Source organism: Anarhichas minor, unplaced genomic scaffold (assembly GCF_050575085.1).
Source record: "Anarhichas minor isolate MPS153535 unplaced genomic scaffold, ASM5057508v1 ptg000081l, whole genome shotgun sequence".
Classification (NCBI taxonomy): domain Eukaryota; kingdom Metazoa; phylum Chordata; class Actinopteri; order Perciformes; family Anarhichadidae; genus Anarhichas; species Anarhichas minor.
Window position 1 is genome coordinate 516,851 of NW_027466527.1, and position 25,617 is coordinate 542,467.

A 25,617-nucleotide genomic window follows, 5' to 3' on the forward strand; every position below is an offset into this window, starting at 1 on the left:
CACAGCCGGGATTACCAGCCTGTACACGACTCTGAACATGGAGATGTCTGAACCGGCGGCTAGCAGCTAACAGCGCAAACAGAGCTAACATTGTTAACCTGGGTTCTACCCCCCAGGTTAAGCTCCGGTTATTCTTTAAGAACGGTTGCAGTGGTTGTGCAGGTTTCTCCTGTGGTTAGGAAATGTTGGACATGCACCGAGAGACAAAGAACCCGCTGCAGAGACTCTCTGAAGCTCTCTGTTGGTATCGGTGTCACTTTAAGGGTTCTGGTGAGCTTGTTTTTAAATGATACCCAGCCCTACTAATCATAAATCATATGGTCCCCCTGCATTAATAAAGAATACAAATTCTTTTTTTCTTACATGTTTATTCTTGTATATTTTAAGCAGCTTTATTTGTCACTTACTCTACATGATAGAGAGCTTTTTAAGTCACTAGTGACAATATTCACAATTATCTTGATAATGTAAATTCACCACGATCAACTTAATGTCTTTTTTTATTGCGATTATAAAATCCTAAATCATCTCATTCCTCCTTCTTGACGTCCCTGAGATGAAATCTCTCGGTTTCATTTACACAACAGAAGTGAACGTGTCTGTGGTGTTTTCAGCTGTGAGGAATGTCGAACCTCATTGTCCCTGAAGGGCCACAGTCGATAGTTTGTGTTACATCATCTGTCTGAAACTCTGCTGTTCTGGGATCAGTTCAGTCCACTCAGTCCGATCAATTTCCATCATGGTCAAAAATAATAAAATAATATAATTCATGAAAAGCTCTGCTATCCAGTATTAAGTCACGAAACATTTCCCCTCATCACTTTTTAAAAAGAAGAAATGAATGCTCTTCCTGTTAGACGGGCTGTAAAGGTGAGGAAGAGGGAATACTCATAATAATGGTCATTAAATGTCAATCAATCTCGCCAGGTTATCGTTAGGCAGCACAGACTCTTGCAGGAATATCAGGTAATGATGCAGGTAACCTGGTGGACAGGTGTCTCCAACGTTCACCAGAGACACTAAAGGAGTCTTTAAAGGGGCCTAAAGACCAGAGTTTCTGTCTCAATCTGCTAACATGAGGTCTTCATTCAGTGGAGGATCAGAGTGTCCTGTGTGGTCTGTTCTCCTCGTCTCTTAAACCCTAAAGACAAGGACGTCCTCACACTCTGATTGGTCGAGAGGAGAGATGCACCAAGCTGCTCTCATTCTTCATCAGGAGCGAACAGCTGATCTGAATCAAATCAAATCATCTCATGGGAACTGAGACGTTCAGCTGAAGTGAATTAGGAAAAGAGAAACGACGGCGAGGACCAAATAAAAACGAACTAACCAAACTAAAAGATCTACACGGGATCCTTTGATCCAATAACGTCCATGAACAGACTGCATTAATCTGCACTGTGTGCATGATGTATTAATCACTGGGATGTAATGAGATTTTATGTATTAATGTGATTTTATGAGAACAGAAGTGATTTCTTTTGGCCTCAAATGAACAATAAAGTTGTTTTCTGCTCTATTTTTGTATGAAACATATAGACGAGCATACAGGAGAAAGTATGCAAATAAAATAACACGATAAAAATATTATTTAAAATGCAGATATTAAGTGTATAGAAGCCTTTTTGTTAGTGGAATTAGAAAGTAGTTTCACATATTGGACATCCTTCAGGAAAACCACAAATTAAGTTTTTTTATTGTTAAATTTATATTTATGAATAAAACAAATGTGATGTCATTGTCAAATTTATTATAAAAACGTATTTGTCTTCTTTTCTTTTCCATAATTTCCCATAATAATGTGAAAGTAATTTATGTTCATGTCTCTCTGTTTCTGCATAGTGATTGGCAAGGTAATATTTATGAATACATTTAGAGGACAATTTATTAACTGTATTAACGATTAGGAATTCATGAGGAGCCCAAACCTTTTTCCAATAATTTAAATTAGAAACATATTGTGAGAGACAATTGTTTAATTGTTGGGCAGTTGGCTCCTCGTTGCTTCTTAGCTTGTTAATTGTTGGAATGCTGCTTCAGCTTTCCAAGTATTGTTCTTCAAATCTTTATTCCGTTTCTTCTATTTCTCCCGTACATTTTTTGGACCGCTTCTTGTTCTACATTTTTTAAGCTACAGAAACCGTTCAACTATCAAAATGTTCAGCTCTTTAAGGACATTCATGCTACAACTTTTCATATTTCTACCTGTTATGCGTTTTGAAATAGTAAGCTTTTTGAAAAACATTTTTGAATGGGATGTCTATGGAGAAAATGTTCAAATCCTCTTAAACTTCTTCAACTTTCAAATCCTTCTTCTTCCTCAGCTACAGACACCGTTTCAACTTTAAAATTACACTAACGACTGCACCTCAGAGGACCCTATGGTTAAACTCCTGAAGTTCGCAGACGACACAACGGTCATCGGCCTCATCAGGGACGGTGATGAGTCTGCGTACAGGCGGGAGGTTGAACAGCTGGTCCTCTGGTGTGGTCAGAACAACCTGGAGCTGAACAAGCTGTGGAGATGACAGTGGACTTCAGGAGGAGCCCCCCCCCCCCCCCCCCTCACCATACTCAACAACACTGTGTCCGCTGTGGAGACCTTCAAGTTTCTGGGATCCACAATCTCCCAGGACCTGAAGTGGGCCCCCAACATCAACACCATCAGGAAAAAGGCCCAGCAGAGGTTGTACTTCCTGCTCCAGCTCAAGAAGTTCAACCTGCCTCAGGAGCTGCTGATCCTGTTCTACTCCACCATCATCCAGTCTGTTCTCTGCTCCTCTATCACTGTGTGGTTTGGATCGGCCACCAAACAGGACAGGAACAGACTGCAACGGACTGTCAGGTCTGCAGAGAGGATCATTGGTTCCAGCCTGCCCTCCATCCTGGACTTGTTCACCTCCAGAGTCAGGAAACGGGCTAAAAGATCTCTGCAGACCCTTCACACCCTGGAGACAAGCTGTTCATCTCCTCCCCTCTGGAGGGCGCTACAGGGCTCTGTACGCCAAAACCACCAGACACAGGAACAGCTTCTTTCTGCCATCACTCTGATGAACAATGAATAAGTTATACTGCACTACTACCACCACCAATTACAATTCATGCCATTGTCTATAGGTTTATGTTCACATGTATATATATATATATATATATATATATATATATATATATATATATATATATATATATATATATATATATATATATATATATATATATATATATATATATATATATATATATATATATATATATATATATATATATATATATATATATATATATATATACATATATACATATACACACACTTTTTCTCTCGGATATATATTTATACTTATATTGTATATAACTAAATGTTATACCTACATCCGTTCTACTTTTTTTGCTGCCCTTTTTTATTCTTTATACATATATTTTCTTGTTTATTGTAAATTTGTGTTTGTACATTGAGAGCGGAGTGGAAACCGGAGACAAATTCCATGTATGCGTAAGCACACATGGCCAATAAAGCTGATTCTGATTCTGATTCTGATTCTGAAAATGTTGAGAAAAAATAGAAAACTATTACCGCATGATTCAGCTTTTTGATATCTTTTACACTTTTTGAACTGTCACAATTGAACTTTTATGATTTTTTTAGTCCTTTTCTGACTTTATGATGGGTGTGTATTGCGCAGCTCAGACTGCGTGATGTCATCCCCAGAGTGAAGAGGAGCTTCAGATTCTTGTGAAAAACATATTTCTATTTTGCCACTGACTCCACAATTTTCACTCTTTGTGCATTATTTTGGGTGAAAGTGTAGCTGATCGTGTGCATGTCTTAGACACATGACTGTGGAATCCAACAGATTTACAATTTGGTACAACAGCCTCACATTGAGAGGAGGTCCAACTATCTGCTCCATAGAGACCAATGTTAATTCTTACTCCAAGAACATCTTACAACCGTACAACATTTCTAGATCACCACTGAAGCCACATTTTTTACACTACAGACACAATTTCCACATGATCTGTTCTTCAAGTCATCCTTCCTCTCCTGTTCTAATATCGGCGCAATAGGAGCTACGGTTTTGGGGGTTTTGAGGATTTGTTTGACAGGTTTTTCACAGTTTTATCTCCATGTAAAGCCTGCAGGCACGCAGGTGTTTTTGATTGAGCGGACTTAACATCTCAAAATAAGGACTTAGTAACTCAATATAATGACTAAGTATCTCAAAAATAATGACTAAGTATCTTACAATAATTATTTAAAGTCATTATTTTGAGTTATTAACTCATTATTTGGAGATAATAAGTCATTATTTGGAGATACTAAGTCATTATTTTGAGATACTAAGTCATTATTTTGAGATACTAAGTCATTATTTTGAGATACTAAGTCATTATTTTGAGATACTGACTCATTATTTAGAGATACTATGTCATTATTTTGAGTTATTAACTCATTATTTGGAGATACTAAGTCATTATTTGGAGATACTGACTCATTATTTAGAGATACTAACTCATTATTTTGAGATACTAACTCATTATTTTGAGATACTAACTCATTATTTTGAGATACTAAGTCATTATTTTTAGATACTAAGTCATTATTTTTAGATACTGACTCATTATTTAGAGATACTAAGTCATTATTTTTAGATACTGAGTCATTATTTAGAGATACTAAGTCATTATTTTTAGATACTGACTCATTATTTGGAGATACTAAGTTATTATTTGGAGATACTAACTCATTATTTAGAGATACTAAGTCATTATTTAGAGATACTAACTCATTATTTTGAGATACTAACTCATTATTTTGAGATACTAAGTCATTATTTTTAGATACTGACTCATTATTTTGAGATACTAACTCATTATTTTTAGATACTGACTCATTATTTTGAGATACTAAGTCATTATTTGGAGATACTAACTCATTATTTAGAGATACTAACTCATTATTTAGAGATACTAACTCATTATTTAGAGATACTAACTCATTATTTTTAGATACTAAGTCATTATTTTTAAATACTAAGTCATTATTTGGAGATACTAACTCATTATTTAGAGATACTAAGTCATTATTTTTAGATACCAAGTCATTATTTAGAGATACTGAGTCATTGTTTTTAGATACTAAGTCATTATTTGGAGATACTAAGTCATTATTTAGAGATAGTAAGTCATTGTTTTTAGATACTAAGTCATTATTTGGAGATACTAAGTCATTATTTAGAGATAGTAAGTCATTATTTGGAGATACTAAGTCATTATTTAGAGATAGTAAGTCATTATTTAGAGATACTAAGTCATTATTTTGAGATACTAAGTCATTATTTTGAGTTATTAACTTATTATTTTGAGATACTAAATCATTATTTAGAGATAGTAAGTCATTATTTAGAGATACTAAGTCATTATTTTGAGATACTAAGTCATTATTTTGAGTTATTAACTTATTATTTGGAGATACTAAGTCATTATTTAGAGATAGTAAGTCATTATTTTGAGATACTAAGTCATTATTTTGAGTTATTAACTTATTATTTGGAGATACTAAATCATTATTTGGAGATACTAAGTCATTATTTTGAGTTATTAACTCATTATTTAGAGATACTAAGTCATTATTTTGAGATACTAAATCATTATTTGGAGATACTAAGTCATTATTTAGAGATACTAACTCATTATTTGGAGATACTAAGTCATTATTTTGAGTTATTAACTCATTATTTTTGGATACTGAGTCATTATTTGGAGACAGATTCTCATTATAACCACTTACAGGATCTTTTTGTCACCACATTGTCCGTAATGGTCCATATATTTGGGAGAAGACACTATCTGTGTTCACTAACGTTGCATAAACAGTAAGAATGTACCTTCTACCCTGTCATCAGTATTCTTCTCTACATTCTGTTCCAGCTCAACTTGTTTCTTGTTTGCCTTTAGCTCCGCCCCCTTCTACGTCATCGAAACACGTCAGTCATGTGTTTGCAGACACGTAGAAACACAAAGTCAGCGGTTTCTTCTGAAGCGTCACATGAATTCCCAGATTGTCTTCAGAGAAACACTTGTGAGTGACTCGTTCTGCAGCGCAGCTGTCAGTCAGCAGAAGAATGAGGAAACATAAAGTGAGCTCCTCCTCCCGCTGGTGTGTCTGAGGTCGATCATTTAAAGGACTTGGATGAAGGAAGAGGATCCAACATGTCATGACTGACCTCGGATCTACACTTCAGACCTGGTTTTAGTGAGTCTCTCTCCCGCAGGTCCGGCATGGATCCCCGCTGTCAGGACTGGATGTCGGGTCTCCCGGAGGAGCTGTGGGACGTTCCCCTGACTAACCTGGCCATACCCGGTAACTACACAACCTCTTCTCCTCTGTGTTGCTAAGCAATCCTCCGTTCACGAGACATCAAGTCATAGCAGCTCAGAGGAGCAGTTCGATTAGATAACGTCTCAGGAGACTAAATACTGGTCTAAAGACGTTAACCTTTATTTATCATTATGGAGGGTCACCCTCGTTTATAATGACGTCGAGTCAATTACAGAAAAACAACAAGAAAGAGAAGTACTGACTAAGAGGCAATATCTTTATAAAATACTAAAAGACAATAAAGTTATTTGATGAATTAAAATAATGAAAATATTAAATAAAATGGTTGTGCAAAAAACACCCAGAATTCACCAGTAAAGATCATTTGGTAGATGAATGAAAATAATTGAAAGAAAATAAAGTTATGTAAAAAGCCCTAGAATTGAAGAAATAGGGCAGATCATTTTACAAATTAACATCTTTAAAATGTAAAATAAAATACAGTTAAGTACAAAAAAGTAAAAGTAAAATTAGGGCAGATCATTTGATAGATAACTTAAAATAAGATAACGTTATATATAAAAATATTTTACATGTAAAATAAAACCTGTAAAACAGTTTAGGAGGTTTAAAATGTCCATAAAGTTTAAGTGAGTTGATTTTCTGGTTCTGTAGTTTTACTGTAAATTAACAGCAGTTTGTAGTTCTACCTAAAGTAGCTGGAACACGAAGAAGAGAGAACCAGTCAATGTAATTGGTTCATCCATATTCATGTAACACCAGCAACATTACATCATTTCTGATTATTCTTTATTTCTCAAAAATAATGTCCAAGTATCTCAGAACAATGACTTAGTATCACCTGTTTTGGTTTATTTATTAATTCCAGAAGTCTCCGTGAGGCCACGGTCTCTTTTGGAGGAAAAGCCTGAGAACACATAAACACAAGACTGTGTGTAGTCACACAAACGGTCACCACACAGGAAATAAAGCTTGTCCGTTCTCACCTGTTCAGGGAGCCATGACGCCATGAGCTACTGTCTGGACATCAACTCCCCGTTGATCCCGTCTGAACCGGACACCTTCAGGCTCCTGGACGGACTTTTCTACTGTTTCACCAGACCTGCCATCTTTAAATGGGCCACAACACAGGTGTGTGTGTGTGTGTGTGTGTGTATGTTAAAAGTGGTGTGAGGACCCCTATGGGACTAAGGCAGTACGACATATAGAAGAGTTTCTCTTCCTCTTTCTCTTCCTCTTCCTCGCAGGACAAAAGCATCGAGGAGCAGCTTTCGATGGGGATTCGATACTTCGATCTGCGTATCGCTCACAAACCCAACGACTCATCCAGAGACCTGTACTTCACACACGTCATATACACACATTTAACCGTTTTGGTGAGTTTAATCGTCTTAAAGAACATCTGTATATCAGTTACTCATCCTGTGTTACTTTGAATCTTTGAAGTTTGTCTCTCATCCCTTCACGGTGAATGGAGAATAATAAAACGCAGAGAAAAGTCTTGATGAATAGAAGTAACTAACAACAGCAAAACTAAATGAAAAAGAGGAACAAGGACAGTTTTTCTGAGCTTTTGCACCACGAAAAAAAGTCATCAACCAATTGCATTGCTTAATATATTCATAAAACATCATGTAGGCTCCATTGTCTCAACTAGGAGGGCCATATCCACTCCTTCCTCTTTCCTTCACAATAAAAGCCCCATTCATTTCATATTGGCAGGCGAGTATTTAGCATTCTCGTGTGGTTTATTCGTACGAACCCCTGTGTGTGAATAACTGCTCTACAGATGGTCATTTTAGAGATGAAGCATTCCTTTAATGAAAAGTATTAGTTTAGGCTTTTACAGCATAATTACATTAAATGTCTTCTTCTACAGGAAACACTGTCGTCTGTGGCCGTCTGGCTGACGTCTCACCCAAAGGAGGTCGTTATTCTGGCTTGCAGCCATTTTGAGGGAATCGACGACAGACTCCATCAGTTGTTCATTTTCTCCCTGAAGAAGCTTTTCGGATCAAGACTCTGCCCCCAGAAGGTCAGCTGTCTCCTCTTATAGAAACCATAGAGCGACTACCGAAGGGGCCTGTTGGGCTCTGGTTAGGGGCCAAATATGTTAGTGGCCCCTGGGCCAGAACCTCTTCCTCACTGTTAATCTTTTTTGTTTGGAAGTCCACAAAGAGACGCTAAATAAACAAAAGACACCAAATACGACCAAAAAGAGACATAAAACAACTACAAAGACATAAAACGACTACCACAAAAGAGACTAATACGACCAAAAAGAGAGCCAAAACGACTACAAAGACAAAACAAACTACCACAAAGAGACTCAAAATTACCAAAAATATGTCTCTTAGCATCTGTGGCTCTTGTTCCTCTGTAGAATTGGGGGGTGGGTGGGGGTGGGGCTTTACATCTCTGCTCCCAGGGGCCCGTCGTCTCATAATCTGTCCATCATAGAAACAACTCAAAGCCTCACACAGGCCCTAACGTGTCCTCCACAGGAAGCAGTCCTGACCCTGCGGAGCCTGTGGACGTCTGGTTACCAGGTCGTCCTGTCCTACGACTCCCAGTTTGCAGCGAGACATGCAGAGCTGTGGCCCCCCATCCCTTACTGGTGGGCCAACCAGCGCACAGCGCAGGGAGTCACCAGCTACCTGGACTGGAACAAAGACCTGGGACGTCCAGGTGAGGGTCTTTAACACTTTAGACGTTTGACTCTCACTGCTAACTTAAGTTCCAAACATCACAGCGCTTTGTGTCTCCATGTTTGTCCAGAGGGCTTCTTCGTCTCCGGCCTGAACCTCACAGCTGACAGGTTTTACATCGCCGAGCACCCCAAGCAGTCTCTGCGGACGCTGACCTTCAGTAACTGGGAGGGTTTGAGGACGTGGCTGGAGGAGCAGGAACCAGGATCAGACCGAAAGAGCCTCAACATCATCGCAGGAGACTTTGTGGGTCCACTTCCTCTCTGCTCTCTGGTCATCGCACTGAACCATAAACTACTGCGGAAGAAGGCCGTCAAATGTTAGACTACAAAGAGACAAGATGAGCAGAAACTGACACAATAGAAAATAACCAACATGAGACACAAAGATGACTGGAGAGATGCACTATGACCAAAAGACCACACAAAGACCGAATACTGCTACAAAGAGATGCAATATGACCAAAATGAGACACGAAGACCACAAAAGGACACACTGGACCAGAAACGGAAGAACGCCGTCAAATGTTAAAAAAACATTTTATTCCACAGGAGCTGAAACCAAATGACCTTCTGAATACACGATGTCCTCGTCTCAGTTCTTGTGTCCGTTCAGAAGCGTCTACATGACGAGTTCTAACATTCAGTTTTTATTCCACCAGAAAACATTCTGTATGTTGTGACTCTACAGCTCTGATGTGCAATATGTTTACAAGAACGTACGTCATTCTTTAATAAAATTATACTGTCAAATATTTTATTTTATTATCCAATACACAGTCTATATGTCTGTGGTTCAGTTTGCAGTAATGCGTTTCCAGAGTACCATAATAACTACACAGAGAGGTGTTGTCCACTAATAGATAAGTTGATTTAATTAACAATGACAGAAAAAGAAAAGTAGACATTTTTTATTTCTTGGAAATAAATTATTCAGCATGAAAAAAAAGCATAAAGAACGACTAATCTGAGCCGTCTAATCGTCTGACAGCAGCCTTATCAGGATGCTAACATTTAGCTAGCTCTGGCTAACGCTACACTCTCGGTTCTTTCTCGTCTCTGTGGAGAGCTGCACATGCTCAGTAGGGACCAGGGAGCCAGTGACGCGTGTTGTTGTTCCTGTGTGGCATAAATGAGCCGATAAATCATTGGAAGGCTGCAGCAGGACGGATCCCTCTCTTCTCCGTCATCTCCCCGTGAACAGTTTCCTGTAGCGTCCGTGAGCGGCGGCGCTGATGATGACCTTGACGACGGCCGAGCCTTCGTCCGCGTTCACCTGCATGTCCTGAACGGCGGCCTCCTTGTACAGCCAACTGTGGACGGAGACGCACGTTAGCCATCTTATTTAAAAAAAATTTTAAAAAAAGAAACGCAGCAGCGAGGACGGCCGTCACCTTAACTGAGGAGAGCTGAGGTCAACGCTGAGCTCTAACACGCGTTTCCCCGTCGACTTCACGATCTCTTCCTCCACCGCCGTCCTCAGGCGGTCCAGACCTCGCTGCTCCAGGGCTGAGATGGGCAGAGCGTCCGGCTCCGACAGCTGATAGCTGAGACAGAAAACTCTTAGTTCACACAGAAAGGAGATATATATATATATATATATATATATATATATATATATAGAATTAGGTTTCACTATTGTTTACAGTTTCATGCTTGAACACTCCGGTCTTTAATAATTTAGCAGCAGGTCCCGTTTAGCACAGAGCTTGGGAACGCATCCCTTCCTTCAGGTAACATAACAATGTGGAAGTCTCTCTCTAGAGTCTGTGTTTGGTTTGTCTGTTCTGGGCTTCTGTAGCAAAACTTGGTTGTGCAACATGGCGGACTCCGCCTCCTGCTCCCTATGCAGATATGAAGGACTCATTCTAAGCTAACTAAAATCCTCCTCCTGAATGCGACACGCTGGCCCTTTAAGGACAAACTTTGTCTTCTTACTTTTCAACGAGGTCCGTTTTATTGTGGACTTCTATCATGGAGCTCATCAGCCTGTCGGGGATTTGCATGTTCTTCAGAACTCTCAGCACGTTCACCTTCTGGTTCACCGTCTCCGGGTGACTGATGTCTCTGACGTGGACCAGCAGGTCCTGAGAGAGAGACGGACAGACGAGTCAACACCTCTGTAAAAACTGTAGTTCTGCTTCACGTCACAGAGTGGAAACCCACCGAGTGTTTGATGTCCTCCAGCGTGGCGGAGAAGGAGTCGATGAGCCGGTGGGGCAGCTGGGACAGGAAGCCGATGGTGTCCACGTACAGGACGGTCATGTGACTGGGCAGCTGGCCGGCGTGCACGGTGACGTCCAGCGTGGCAAACAGCTGGTTTCTGGGCTGAAGGCCGACGTCGCCCGTCAGCGCTTTGATCAGAGTCGTTTTTCCTGAACGGAAACAAAATAAGTTTGGTTGAACTGTTAAATAATACACATACGATGTGTGTTGTTAGATAAAAAAAAGATGTTGACAAAATGCAGTTTATAAAAGGGTAATACATTTGGAATACATCACAAAGTTTGATATTCAGCATATCGCAAAATGTTTAAAATCGCAATAATATCGTTTCGTGACTCGAGTATCGTGATAATACCTTTGGTAACGTAAAAATATAAAAGTCTCTCTTGAGTCAGTTTGGTTTGTCCTTTCTGGGCTACTGTAGAAACATGGCAGACTCCGCCTCCTGCTCCCTACATAGATATGAAGAACTCATGCTAAGCTAACGAAAACATGATTCCTAGTTTCAGGTGATTAAACACCAATGAAAACAAACGTAGTTACGAATATTATATTACTTGTTTGCTAATAAATCCTCTAAATGTTACACACTGTTCTTTTAATGATTAACTTCCCTGTTTGAGCGAAAAAATACATTTTGCATTGTCATAATATTTACTTTCGGAACAATAATAAATCGCAATATACGGTGATATTATGGTTTATCTGGTGATTCCTGCCTCTACTAAATATATAAACTGTTTTATTTCCCAGCGTCTCACCACAGTTCGTGTATCCCAACACGGAGACGGTGGGGAACTCCTTGTGTCGACGCTGAGATCTCAGCAGGCTCCTCTTCCTCCTCAGTTTCTCCAGCGCCGAGCGGATCTTCATCTCGCGCTCCCTCAGCAGTCTCTGCTGGACCTCCATCAGCGTCTCCCCTGTACGGACCAATCAGCAAGCAGGATCAGCGGCTGAACATCCAATCACAGGTGTGCGTGTGGTTTTATCGCCCCGGGCGTTGTTACCTGAGCCTCCGATGTATCTCGACCCTCCGCCCTGCTGATCCAAGTTTGCCATTTCATTTTTCAGACGAGACCTGTACGCCGTCAGATGAAGACGTTTTTAAAACCCCAATGGATGCTGGGAAAAGAAACAAGTAAATAAATAAAAAACGTTACCTTAACAAGGGGATCTCTGCCAGAGAGATCTGTAGCTTGGCCTCTTTGGTCCTGGCGTTGCAGCGGAAGATGTGGAGGACCACCGAGTATCGGTCAAACACTTTGACCCCCCAGGCCTCCTCGAACTCCCTCTGTGGGGAGGAAATACGACAGTCAGCGGCTGAAAACGTCTTGTGTGTAAAGACGTACACGAGGCCTAAATAAAACATGCAGGAGTGCTCGTAAAAGCCTTCAAAGCAGTGTTAAATACATCTGTGTTTATTATCTAAACTTTAACGTTAAGCTACTACAAGCAACCGAGGACGCATTCGGTTGAGTCACCAGTTAACACGGTCACTGGTTAAACTGAAACACCGGCTGCTCTGAAACAGTCGTGATCTCAACGAGAGATTCTGACAACCAAACAAGCAGATAGTTTTTATGCCGGTAACAGTTTTAATTCAATGTTTAACGCTGTTAAGTTGTCTGGATAACTGGGACAAAACGACACTTCTGTTACCAACATGTGCACGTATATTTTAAATGACTGCAGCTGTAAAAGGGTTTATTGTTATGGTTGAGGAGCGGATGATAAATGATAACTGGTATAATAAATTGGATGATCTGTTATTAAAAATATCTTTTAAATTGATTTGTGGAGAGTTAAATGACCATAATTAACACCATTCAGGTGACACCCAGGAGGCAACCTCTGGTTCTTTAAAGTGAAGTCAAAGCTTCATGTGTTAAAGCTGCATTCTCTCTAGTGTCCACCAGGGGGCGACTCCTCTGGTTGTATAGAAGTCTATGAGAAAATGACTCTACTTCTCTCTTGATTTATTACCTCAGTAAACATTGTAAACATGAGTTTATGGTCTCAATCTCTAGTTTCAAGTCTTCTTCAATACAGCATGATGTTCATTTAGTACATTATGGTCCATTTAGAGTCAAACAGACCATAAAGCAGGGGATGCTTTAGGGCGGGGCTACACAGTGATTGACAGGTCTCCACCAGAGATGTATACGCCTTCTCTACGTCACTCCTCCTCAGTCCACATATGGTCACTTCCTGTTCACTGGTTCCAAAAAAACAAGATGGCGACGGACAAAAGGCTGAACTAAAGGCTTCAAAACATCAACAAATTAAAGAGTGACGTCATGAAGACTACGTCCACTTCTTATAGACTGGGGTGGGAGTGGGGTGCCCTACTTTTGTTTAGATTAGAGTAACTAATATCTGTGCACGTCCCTGCATGTGTGTAGCCAGAAAGCTATTTTCAAGAATCAGAACCAGTGAAAATAAAACAAAATTGAAAAAACATAAATATATAATTTTAAAAAATGCAATAAAATGTGAAAAAAAATACAAAAAGCTAGTAGTTTAGTTCACCTCAGACGAAGGAAACAGACGCTCCACATTCACAAACACCGCAGTGATTCCTGCTGTCTGTCTGATTTTATCTACAAAAACACAAACACAACATGATTCATATCAAAACTATCGATCAGCTGAGACGTGCACGTGGACGCTGAGCAGTACCTGTCAGAGTCTGGAAGTTCCCTTTGCCGAAGATCTTCTTCTTCTCTGGTGTCTTGGTGGACAGGATGAGCTGCTCCACCACTCTCCAGTTGTCCAAAGTGTTCACGAGACCCACGGCCTCGGCCATCATCAGCTCAGCTGTGCACAAAAACAGCTCGATAAACATACACGCCTGCGCGCGCACGCACACCTGGTGGCCGGTGTGTTACCTACCGGTGGTCAGGTGCTGCTTCCGGCTCCCCCACTTCACATCGGGATGAACCACGAACACTCGGTGCTGCTGAGCGGGCGCGTGCAGCCGAAACAGCTCCTCCACCTCGCTGTCATCGATGAAGTCATCATCCTCTTCATCTTCCTCCTCTTTCTCCTCCTCGTGCACCCCGCTGCCTCTGAGATCATCCGTGTTGTCCCTCGACCTGCACGCGGACAGCGTGAACGCCCTCAGCTGAGAGGGACATGCAGCTCCGACTGCACGCGGAGGCTTGTGAAGGAGTCTGCAGGTAGCCGATGACGTCAGACAGGTGTGTGCGCGGCGACGCTGCAGGACCGGAAACCACGAGAGAACCCTCCTCAGTGCTGTCATGGTGCTCTTATTGTATAGTTATCACTACGTCCATGGTTGTTGTGCTTTAGGAGAGAGCCACCGCGCATGCGCACTGTGAACGTGTTCTTCTTCTTGTTCACTGGAGATCACAAAGCAGCCTGCAGAGAGAATACTGCCACCTGCTGGTGTGTTGATGCACCGTCCAGAATCTAGATCATGATCTAGATCGTTAGAACACGTTCGAATCAATGTATCTATATTTTATATTTTATAATGGAATTATATTTTATATATAATCCCACCATTATTTTAGTTATTTTTTTATTTTGATGTTATTTTGATGTTAAACAAATGAAAAAAATATTATTATATTAATTATTTTCTATTTTTTTCTATTTTTTTAATGTATGTGTATGTATATAATGTATATTTTAACTTTATCATTTTATTTAAAGTTACTTCAATAACTTTAATTAATATTGATGTTGTCGCCCCCTGTGGACTAAAGTGGTAGTGTCTCTGAGCACCAGACTCTCTTTAGAAAACCTCTCATTTTACTGCAGCAGGGTCTGACAGTCTGCTCCTCTCAGTTCTGGTTCTGGTCCCGAGCCTCCCTTCAGAACCAGGTAAAGGTTCCTCGCTGTCACTTTAACACCAGTTGAATCTCGGCGGTTCATGACGTCACGCTGTGTAGGCGTGCGCCGCCTATACAGGTCAAACAGGTCGGACACCTTCCCATCAAGGCTCTCAGCAGGATCTATGCTGATGGACAGTAAAAAGGCCTTACAGGTTATTTGTGAGTGAGAATCTCTTTAATTCTCACTGCTCGTCAGCTTTACATCAGACAGAGGAACAGAGTCAGATGCCTCAACAAGCCGCAACATGACCGGCTGTGACTTCACTCAGGGAGAAACAAGGTGTGCGCATCCGACCCGGAGCTGTGCAACAGGCTGACAGGGAAGTGGAGCCACACGGGCACATTGAAAGCGGTGATGGGTCTGTGCTCGTTCTCCAGTCTGAGGAGGAACAGGTCTTTGAATGGTTTCTGTGTCTTTGGCGCACGAACGGCGCACAAAGCGGCTCTGTGGAGCTGCGGACTGCTGCTCAGCTTCCTGGGTTTCTGCGCCTGTCTGGGTGAGACGATCACACACTGACATGTACCTGGTACACTGAAGTACTGCAAGTATTCACATCATGTACTACTACTACTACTACAGTTAATCTGTCGGTAAAATGTAGTTAAAGTATTCAAACTGTGATTGTTCTACTATTATATATACTATCATTAGAGTATTACTCGCGTATTAATGGAAAAACAGGATTGTACTGTTGTAGTTGGTTGAACTAATAACTCATTATTTTCATTATGGATTCATCTGCTGATTATTTTGGTTAATGAAAATAGTGACAAACGTTTGTGTCAACTACCCAGAGCCCAACGTGACACCGTCACTGTTTGTTGAGTCCAAACCTCAAGATCACACTGAAACTATTAGAATCATTCAACAGAAAAAAGTAGTAAATCGTCAGGACTGAGACTGGTTCATAGGAACCAGTCGTCATATGGTTCATATTCTGGTGAAACCAGATGAACTCATGCAGGTTCACCAGAACCTCCTTCAGCTCAGAGACCGGTCCACCGTGGACAGAACCCAGATCTTCCAGCAGAGACCGGTCCACCGTGGACAGACCCAGATCCTCCAGCAGAGACCGGTCCACCGTGGACAGACCCAGATCCTCCAGCAGAGACCGGTCCACCGTGGACAGACCCAGATCCTCCAGCAGAGACCGGTCCACCGTGGACAGACCCAGATCCTCCAGCAGAGACCGGTCCACCGTGGACAGAACCAGATCCAGGAGCTCCGGAGGGAGGAGGAGAGCTCAGCTTCCGGCAGCAGCAGCAGCAGCAGCAGCAGCGTCTCCTCCTCCTCCTCCAGGAGCAGAGCTTCTCCTCTCTGGGAGCCAACACCGACACCACCAGGATGTATTGCTGGACCCGCTGGAGGGAAGGGAGGCACGGGCGAACCAGAACCAGGACTGAGAGGGGCAGACTGTCAGACCTGCTGCAGTAGAATGAGAGGTTTTCTAAAGAGACTCTGGTGCTCAGAGACACTACCACTTTAGTCCACAGGGACCACCAGAATCAAGAGAACTGAAAGTTCATCGTAGTAACTTTAAGTACTTGAGTAAAAGTACTCGGTTACTCTCCACTCCACTGATACTTTACTGTCTTGTCTCTCTTGTCTGTCCTCAGAGGAAGAGTGCGTCCTCGGTATCGTCGGACAGTCGGTCTCGCTGCCCTGCATTCGCCCCCAGTTAAAAACCTCGGTGAACGTCACCATCGAGTGGAGGAGAGGCGAGGAGGTGGTGCTCCGGTCGGTGTGGAGGGACGATGGCATCGTGGAGGAGTGGAGCATCAACAGGGCCACGACCCCGTTGGATGCCGTGCTGACGGGAAACTTGTCCCTGCAGCTTCCCACGGTGGACCCCTCGGAGCACAGAGTGAACTACAGTCTGCTCGTCACTTCAGGGCAGAATCACAGCGCCGAGCTGTGCACCGTGTGCCTCAGGACCGCAGGTCAGTGTCCAACAATCAATCAATCACACACAGGAAGTCAGGACGAGTATTTAGAGGAGCTAACGTTGTCTTTAACGGCTGTTTTGCAGCCAGTTTCAGCTTCCCGCTGCTGCGGAGGGAGAAGGAGGCCGGGCCGGGAGGCGAGAGCGCCTTCTGGTGTCACTCCAGCGGGGGGTTCCCTGCACCTGCAGTCTACTGGCTCATCAACGACACCGAGGACCCCCCCGACGGCTCGGTGAGGACACTGGCGGCGGCGCTGCCGGATTCCCTTCTGTACAACGTCACGAGCCAGCTGATGCTCAACGTCTCCGAGGACGCCAGCGTGTCGTGCGTCGTGGAGAACCCGTCCATGAACGAAAACTTGACGTCCACAACCAGTGAGTGATTCGCTCAGTGATTTCCAGCACCCCAAAAAAAACTCACAACACCACCTGTTGCACTAACCTCTGGTTCTCTTGTTGCTGCAAAGGCGGAGTGAAAGTGAGGGGCGGCCCCGTGGTGACCGGCAGAGCCTCGGAGGCCATGTGGATCTTCAGCACGGCGCTCTGCACGGTGGTCGGGGTCATGGTGTTGGTGGGCGTCATCTACCAGATTCACCTGGACAGGATGAGCAAGAAGAAGAAGAAAGAGTTCCAAAAGCAGCATCTGAACAGAGGTAGGCAGACCCTGCTGCAGTAAGATGAGGTTTTCTAAAGAGACTCTGGTGCTCAGAGACACTACCACTTTAGTCCACAGGGGGCGACATAATCAACACTACATGAAAGTTCCTCTCAGTAACCTTAAATAAAATAATAGTTAAAATATCAAGGTAAGGTTTCCACAGGGACTTTTCATGTGTCCTAAAGATCTATTTGGTCTAACTATGTTGCTATGACTGCAGCAGGAAACTACCTCAAGAGGAGGTTTGGGTTCTTAGTGTTTATAATACAAGGTTACAAGGGTTTTTATTTGTCATTGTACAACAGGGTTGCACAACAACAATTCTGATTGTAGTCCCAATTTACTACATAGGAAAAAACCTACATTATATATGGAAATAGAGGATGAATTAAAGAAGTCTGGTGGTTCAGCAGCTGATGCTTCTGCACCTCTTTCCAGACGGCAGCAGAGTGAACGGGTTGTGTCTGCGGTGGGTTTTGTCTTTTAATAACCTTTGAGCTCTGCGCAGGCACCTCTTGTCACCAATATCACTGATGCTCAGTAGAGAGACACCAATGGTGTTCTGGGAGGTTTTTCTGTTAAGATACAGGTGTGTAGTTGAGCTCAAAATAGATGGCGGTGGTCTCATCAAGGGGGCTGGAAGTCGATGTGAATGGACTTTCTAGTCTTCTGAACACTCAAAGCGCTCGACACTATCGCCGTTTTTCTTTTTACTATAAGTACGTACGTTGCATGCAGTATGCGTTGAAACAGGGACAAACTACTTCATCATATCATGGCAGCTTGAACTATCTGGATTGTGGGTCAGAACAGAACATCCTGGTATTTTTGACATACTGCGCTTTAAATACCATCTATTGGGGACAACCTAAATCTTTTTCTGGCATACTGAAACATTCCTGATGTGATTTAATAAAGGATCATCTTATTTTAAGGTAATATGGGTTTTGGAACCCACAGCAGCAGATGTCAGGGTTCAGGGTCTTGCCCAAGGAAACTAGACTGGAGGATCTGGGGATCGAACCGTCGATCTTTGGATTAGTTGACGACCTGTTGTACCTCCTGAAGGAACCAAACCCTGTTAAATGTAGAAAGTATAAAATGTATTCTAAAGTTCAGGAAATGAAGAGAGAGAGAGAAGAGAATGGTTTCCAATATTTCACAAGACAAAAAAGAAAAGAAGAATCTTTAAAAATATTTAGTGTAGTTGACCATTAAAACTGATTATCATTTATTCTACCCTGGAGTAGAATCTACCATCATGACATCCAATAAATAAACAGGTTTGTGTTTGACTAAATGTTCTGAAGCAGCTGTTTCTGTTTGATCAGTTTCACTTCATCAGTCACATGAAAGTCAGCTCAGCAATAAAGAGCAATAATCATATAAAAGATCAAATAAAATGACAAGATAATATAGAAGAGGATTCTGTGTAAAAGCAACTTCATCCAACGTTGTTGCACGAATGTAATGAAAAAAAAAAAGGAAACATTAAATATAAGAGAATGAGAAATACATACAAATAATATTAAATCACAGGTTGTTTTATTCTGCGGATACTTTTAAACTATCTTTTATGAAGAATATGTGAAATAAATGTTTGCTCTTCGTTCAGGATACAAAAGGAGGAGACCTGAGGAAGAGGAGAAGAAGGAGACCGACGTGTGAAACGAATACTCGAGACTTTTCTGACTCGAGGAAACAGAGCACTGATTTGTAAATACTTAGTTTTGTTGTTTGTGATCGCTGGTTTTTATCAGGTTAACATCCAGAGATTTAAATAAAGTTACTTTGTGACAATTCTTCTGTTTGTTTCAAGCTTCAATAAAGACTCAAACCAGCGCTGCAGCGGATTTATTTACATCTATACAGAAAATGACAATTTACATTTGAATCTTACTTTAATTCAGTTCATATTATTGAAAATCAAACATCAGCAGAAATATTTTTGTCTAAAGATCTAATGTAGAGATTCAACTCACTGGTGATTCATCGATTAGTTGCTTTATATAAACATTCTATAAAATGTGCAGTGTTTCCTAAAGATCAAGACGACGTCCACAACTCAAACATATTCAGTTCACTGTCAGAGGAAAGAAAAGCAGAAAATATTCAAGTTCAAGAAGCTGGAATCAGAATTATGACTTGTTCTTTAGAAAAAAAAAAAATCACTCAAACCAATAAATCAATCATCAACAATAGTTCATTTAAAAGTTAACTAATCAATTAATTGTTGCAGCTGTAAAGTCGTCACATTAGAGAAGCTCCAACCAGCACACGTTTGTTTCTACTTGATAAATGATGCGTCAGACTTCAGCTCCATCCTTCAATAAGAACAGAGCGTCTCTTAAATCGGTGAGTCCGATGCGAGACAGACCACGTTCCTCTGGAGGTCACATGATCAGCTGGCTCCTCCCCCCCCCACTGAGGTCACGGCGTACAGGTCGTCCCGCCGCTGAGCCGTGATGGGGATCTGCTGCCGGATGTCGGCCAAGTACTGCAGGTCTGGAATCAGATCAGACCGGGTTCAGATACACACAAACAACAACGAGACTTTTAACAAAGTTAAACCGCTCCTTCTTCTCCTCCTCCTCCTTCTCCTTCTCCTCCCCTCCTCTTCTTCTTCTCCTCCTCCACTCACCTACGTCAGCGTAAATAACGGCCTCCTCTGGTCCGGCCTTAGAGATCACCTCCCCCCTGAAACAAGTTAGAAATATAAATATCAAAAGGAGAGAAACTGCTGCTCATCAAGTGTATTGATAAATACTGAACTTTATACTATATTTACTGGACAAATGAAGATTTTATAAATAAAACATTTATTAAAAATGATGTTTTGTTATAGATTAGACAGATAGATCGATAGATAGCTATTATATGTAATATATATATATATATATATATATAAAGTATTTAAACTAAGCTTCACCTCAACCAGCTACGATACTAAAATGTTAATTACACGTTAATACATCTGTAATAATACTCAAATAATAAAGTACGTGATAATTATCTCTCACAGGAATTTACTTTAAATATTTTGTGTATTCCTGAAGATAATACGTCTGTTAGTCAACTTAAAGGAACGTTATAATACATAACTTCATATTTATAACGTTAAAGTATGTGAAAGTATTTGCTGTGAGTAGAAAACATCCAGCGCGGTTCTGAACGTAGTGAACTCTGTTTTACTTTGAGCAGATTTCTTCATCTGTTCGGTTTGAATTGTTTCAAACCTTTCATTCACAAACTAACTCGTGTTGCCTTCACTGCACATGACAACAGTCAGACACGCGGCTATTCTCGTTTCTCAGTTTGTACAGCCTTGATTCCTTTCCTTTCCTCGCCTGCTCTCCTCGCGTCCTGGTTCCTCAACAATTTAAAGCAACTTCAGTTAACCCTCTGAACTTGAAAAGCATGTTTTCTTTTAAAAATGATCGGCAAAAAAAACGACATTATCCTCAGATTGTCATCTTTCCAACGGTCCTTGAACACATCATGTGTGATGAAAGCTTCCATGAGGAAAAACAACCAAACTGAGGCATTAAAATGTGATTTTCAAGATGATTTCTGGGTCACAGGCAGGAGGACACAGGAGACGAGGAGACAGAGTGGAGACAAGGTCAGAGGAAACATGTTGTGGGTGTTTCTGTACCAGGGGTTCACCACGGTGCTGTGACCCCAGGCCACATATGAGGACGCCTCATCTCGGGCAGGAGACGCTGTGGCCACGAACACCTGGTTATCCAGAGCCCTGAGGAGGAGACAAGGAAAGGAGACAAGGAGACAACTAAGGTCACATGACACGGTGATACACTGTCTTTAGGAGCTCCTCTAGGAGGCTGTGAATACCAAAACATATGAAGTGATTCATAAATATCATAAATATCACAACATGGAGAAAACATGTACCTGTAGTCTAAAATATCTTTTTCATTTGACCGATAAAAAAATATAAATAAAACGCATTTACATATGTAAAGCATTAAAAGTTATATTTTACAGTCTGTCTGTTTCTGATGATCAGATATATATTAAAGAACTTTAGAGTTTAGTTAAAGTTATTTCTTCAAGTCTCTCATCACGTTTATCATAGTTTTCAATTTGTTTTTATTTAATTATAGTTTAGTTTGAATAAATCCTCAAAATGTGTTTCATAAACTTAGTTTAGTTTTAGTTAGTTAGTTTGTTGTTAGTTTTTTAACCAGATAATATCGTTCAGGGTTAGTTTCTCTTAAAGGATTTTTATTTCGTTAACTCATTTTTTAGTTTATATTTTTTAATGCTTATTTTCTTTTTAGTGTCAGTTTTAGTTTACTATATTCTTTATTATATTATATAAAATAACATAAAAACATCAAATTAAATTCACATTAAAGAGACTAAAAACTAATTACATCAATCAAAGAATTCAGCATCAAGTTCTATTTAGCGTGCTTATAAAATAGTAATTAATAGTTTTAAAATTACTTAATTTTAAGTAATTTAATTATCTAATAATATGAAGCATTCAGTAGAACTTTATTTATTTGAGTTGTTCTTGTTTTTTAAAGGTTTACTTGTTTTTTAAAGGTTTACTTATCTATCATACCTTTACTGTTTGATTACTTATTTACGATACTTTACGATACTTTATTAATGATGTCTCTTGTTGTTGCTGCTGTAATTCCTCGTTGTAAGACTAATAAAGGATAATCTTATATTATTTAATAAGAATGCAAGATTGTAAAAGAAGAGAATAACTGTGCTCATGAGACGTGAATCAACCCTCTAAAGAGGTCTTCCCTCTAACAGATCGGTGGTTCTTCTCTAAACCGGGAGGTGGTTTCGGGGTCTCACCTCCCCCTTTGAAGGAGCTCCCAGTGAGCCGGTCCCGTGGTCATGTTGAAGGCTCCGGGGTAGACCAGCAGCTGACAGCCTGAGGACACAAAGACACACCGGTACCACTCGAACCTCACACCTCTATAAATAAAACCTCCGGTCCAATCGGCCGCTCACCTCTCCGGCTGTAGAGCTGAGCCAGCTCTGCAAACCTCATGTCGTAGCAGATCCCCACGCCCACTTTACAGAACGCTGAGGGAGGAACCACGGAGGAAAACGGGGGTCAGAGGGAGCTCGTTTAAGCTGTGGGAGATTCCACGGAGAGGAGACAAGAGTCACTTACGTGTCTCGAACGTGGACAGACTGTCACCCGGACTCAGAGTCTCAGACTCCTGGAAGCGGATTTTCCCCGGAACGTCGATGTCAAAGAGGTGAATCTTAAAAGAGGAGAAACCATGTGACTGTCCTGCTGCTGTGATCTTCTAGTGAAGTAAAGTAACTCCAGAGATGAACTCAGACCTTCCTGTGTTTGAGGATCAGATCTCCATCAGGACCGAACACCGTACAGCTGTTATACAGCTTCCCTCCGTCCTCCTCAGGGATCGATCCTGGAGAACATGGAGAACATCGTCATGCAGAACATCAGCAGCTTTATTGTGTTTTTATTGCTGCAGTAAGATCACACAATGTCATAAAGCAGGTGTAGATAGATATATAGATATACAGATATATAGATAGATAATTACACGCTAAATAAAATAAATAAAGAAGAGAGCGGTGACATTAGCAGGTTTACATGAAGAGCCTGTGATTTTACAGTAAAAAGCTGTGTGATTATTTAATGTTTAAAACTATTTGACACCTTAACTCTAAATATTTTCTGAAAAAAAAGAAACAAATCGAATCGATATAATACTGTGTAGTGAATATTTCCATGTTTCAGTATTGAGCAGGATAATCATTAGAAGTAAACATTGAAATGCAAAGTCACAGTGGAGTAGAATGCTCTCCTCTATGGACCCTGGTGTGTCGGTCAGAAGCTTCCTTACCTCCCACCAGATACACCTTGTTCTCCTTCGCCGTGTCTGACAGCAGCTGGGTGGACTCTCCTGGGATCCTCTCAGCGTACTGAGAGAAGAAGCCGGTTCCATACGGAGAATTGAAGCATTCCTGTTAACGTGAGAGAGAGCAGAGAGACGTTAATGATGGACTCAAGACTCACTGAGGACTCTGTTTAAAGTTACTCAGAGGAACTTTCACTGGACTAAAGCTGTAGTGTCTCTGAGCACCAGACTCTCTTTAGAAAACCTCTCATGTTACTGCAGCAGGGTCTGACAGTCTGCCCCTCTCAGTCCTGGTTCTCCCGTGCCTCCCTTCCCTCCAGCGGGTCCAGCAATACGTCCTGGGTCTCCAGCAGAGAGAAGCTCTGCTCCTGGAGGAGGAGGAGGAGGAGGAGGAGGAGATGCTGCTGCCGGGAGTTGAGCTCTCCTCCTCCCTCCAGAGCTCCGGATCTGGGTCTGTCCACGGTGGACCAGTCTCTGCTGGAGGATCTGGGTCTGTCCACGGTGGACCGGTCTCTGCTGGGGGATCTGGGTCTGTCCACGGTGGACCGGTCTCTGCTGGGGGATCTGGGTCTGTCCACGGTGGACCGGTCTCTGCTGGAGTCTGAGCTGAAGGAGGTTCTGGTGAACCTGCATGAGTTCATCTGGTTTCACCAGAATCCGACCCGGTGGCTCCGATGACGAGCATCAAGAGTAACTCTATAGAAACAGACCATCCTCTCTCTGATGGTCTCTTTACTGATGGAGGTCTGATAGAGGACCAGGACTACACTGAGACTGGTTCATATAGAGGATCAGGACTAGACTGAGACTGGTTCACAAGTTCCTTGAAGTAACTTTAAATAGAGAAAACGTGATACAGATGACCAGCAGCGTCTCCTACTCCTCCTCACCGGAAGTAGCACGAGCTGGCTCCCCTGTCCCGCCGCCTCCTTCACGAGCCTCCTTGCTCTGCTCAGGTTGTCCGCTTTGACGCTCGTCACGTGCAGCTGGACCACCGCCAGACGGAATTCTGGGGAAAAAAAACAAGACAGTTAGCTCCAACGTTAGCAACAGCGTCAACATTTAGAGCCGTTTACAGCCTGTAGAAAACATTTAAATACAACATTCACTCGGTTTAACGTGTATAGTATTTATCTACAACTTTGAAATAACTCACAAACATAACTACTTACTGGACATCGCTTTAGATACAGCGGACATGTATGAGCCGTCCAGAGAGCAGACTGGGCACCTGATACCGGATGACCGTTTTGTTTTTCAAAATAAGAGCTTGTAATCAGCGCAACGTCATGCAGGTCCGGTAAAACAAAACAAAAAACGATACAAAACAATAATAATGAACTCGTGGAGATGGAAATTAAGTGTTCCTCTATCTTCTAGGCACTCTACGACGAAATAGCGAGAGCTTACGTAAAGCTAACAACCTTTATTGTGAAGTTTAGCGGAGAAGGCATGTCAGCAGGGGGGTGGGGTTTTTGCAGCCAATCAGCGTCAGAGTACATTAGTTTAAAATTAACATACTTGACTAAACATTAACATACTTGATACTTGCAGAGTTTACTCATTATAAACATGTGAATATACTTCATGTTTACACGACATAGAATTAGCTTTTTTTAACATTTGGACCTTTATTTAAATAAATTGAAGCTAAAGACCTTTGTCTAGATAAAGATCTAAGGACTGTAATCACCATATATTCATGTTGCCGGCTGCTGTTTCTTTCAGGAGATATTTGTTCTCTTGACTCTTGTTCAACATTTCAAAACACAGAAATCATCATCTTCCTGTTCCAGGTTTATATGTTTACAACAGTGTAAAGCTTTTATTGTTGTAGTCAGTGGTGGAGGAATTACTCAGGTCATTTACTTAAAGGAGACATATAACGCTTAGCATTAGGTTCATACTTGTATTTGGGGTTTCTACAAGAACATGTTTACAGGATTTAATGTAAAAAAACATTTTTCTTATACTGTCTGTCTGAATATACCTGTATAT

The 25,617-nt window shown here is 41.4% G+C and overlaps 4 protein-coding genes across 4 annotated transcripts; 2 read left to right on the plus strand and 2 right to left on the minus strand.

Moving 5' to 3' along the window:
- Positions 1–6,119: 6,119 nt before the first annotated feature.
- Positions 6,120–9,800, plus strand: plcxd1.2 (phospholipase C, X domain containing 1, tandem duplicate 2). The gene is made up of 6 exons (XM_076081541.1): positions 6,120–6,361; positions 7,335–7,471; positions 7,588–7,716; positions 8,220–8,375; positions 8,845–9,028; positions 9,119–9,800. Exons 1-6 carry the CDS (start codon positions 6,280–6,282, stop codon positions 9,370–9,372), a joined length of 942 nt encoding a protein of 313 aa, XP_075937656.1. The 5' UTR covers positions 6,120–6,279; the 3' UTR covers positions 9,373–9,800.
- gtpbp6 (GTP binding protein 6 (putative)) lies at positions 9,571–14,617 on the minus strand. Its single transcript, XM_076081540.1, has 10 exons — positions 14,166–14,617; positions 13,953–14,090; positions 13,803–13,873; positions 12,434–12,564; positions 12,281–12,351; positions 12,035–12,193; positions 11,214–11,422; positions 10,986–11,134; positions 10,442–10,594; positions 9,571–10,360 (listed from the first exon to the last, which is right to left on the minus strand). Exons 1-10 carry the CDS (start codon positions 14,533–14,535, stop codon positions 10,234–10,236), a joined length of 1,578 nt encoding a protein of 525 aa, XP_075937655.1. The 5' UTR covers positions 14,536–14,617; the 3' UTR covers positions 9,571–10,233.
- Positions 14,618–15,378: 761 nt separating this feature from the next.
- On the plus strand, positions 15,379–20,164 carry LOC142938249 (ICOS ligand-like). Its single transcript, XM_076081518.1, has 6 exons — positions 15,379–15,413; positions 15,512–15,630; positions 16,751–17,074; positions 17,164–17,451; positions 17,544–17,729; positions 19,350–20,164. The coding sequence occupies exons 1-6, from the start codon at positions 15,379–15,381 to the stop codon at positions 19,400–19,402; spliced, it is 1,005 nt and encodes a 334-aa protein (XP_075937633.1). The 3' UTR covers positions 19,403–20,164.
- Positions 19,574–24,964, minus strand: nit2 (nitrilase family, member 2). Its single transcript, XM_076081508.1, has 10 exons — positions 24,792–24,964; positions 24,510–24,628; positions 23,605–23,725; positions 23,075–23,163; positions 22,899–22,992; positions 22,733–22,807; positions 22,574–22,652; positions 21,390–21,488; positions 20,376–20,431; positions 19,574–20,239 (listed from the first exon to the last, which is right to left on the minus strand). The coding sequence occupies exons 1-10, from the start codon at positions 24,817–24,819 to the stop codon at positions 20,136–20,138; spliced, it is 864 nt and encodes a 287-aa protein (XP_075937623.1). The 5' UTR covers positions 24,820–24,964; the 3' UTR covers positions 19,574–20,135.
- Positions 24,965–25,617: the final 653 nt, after the last annotated feature.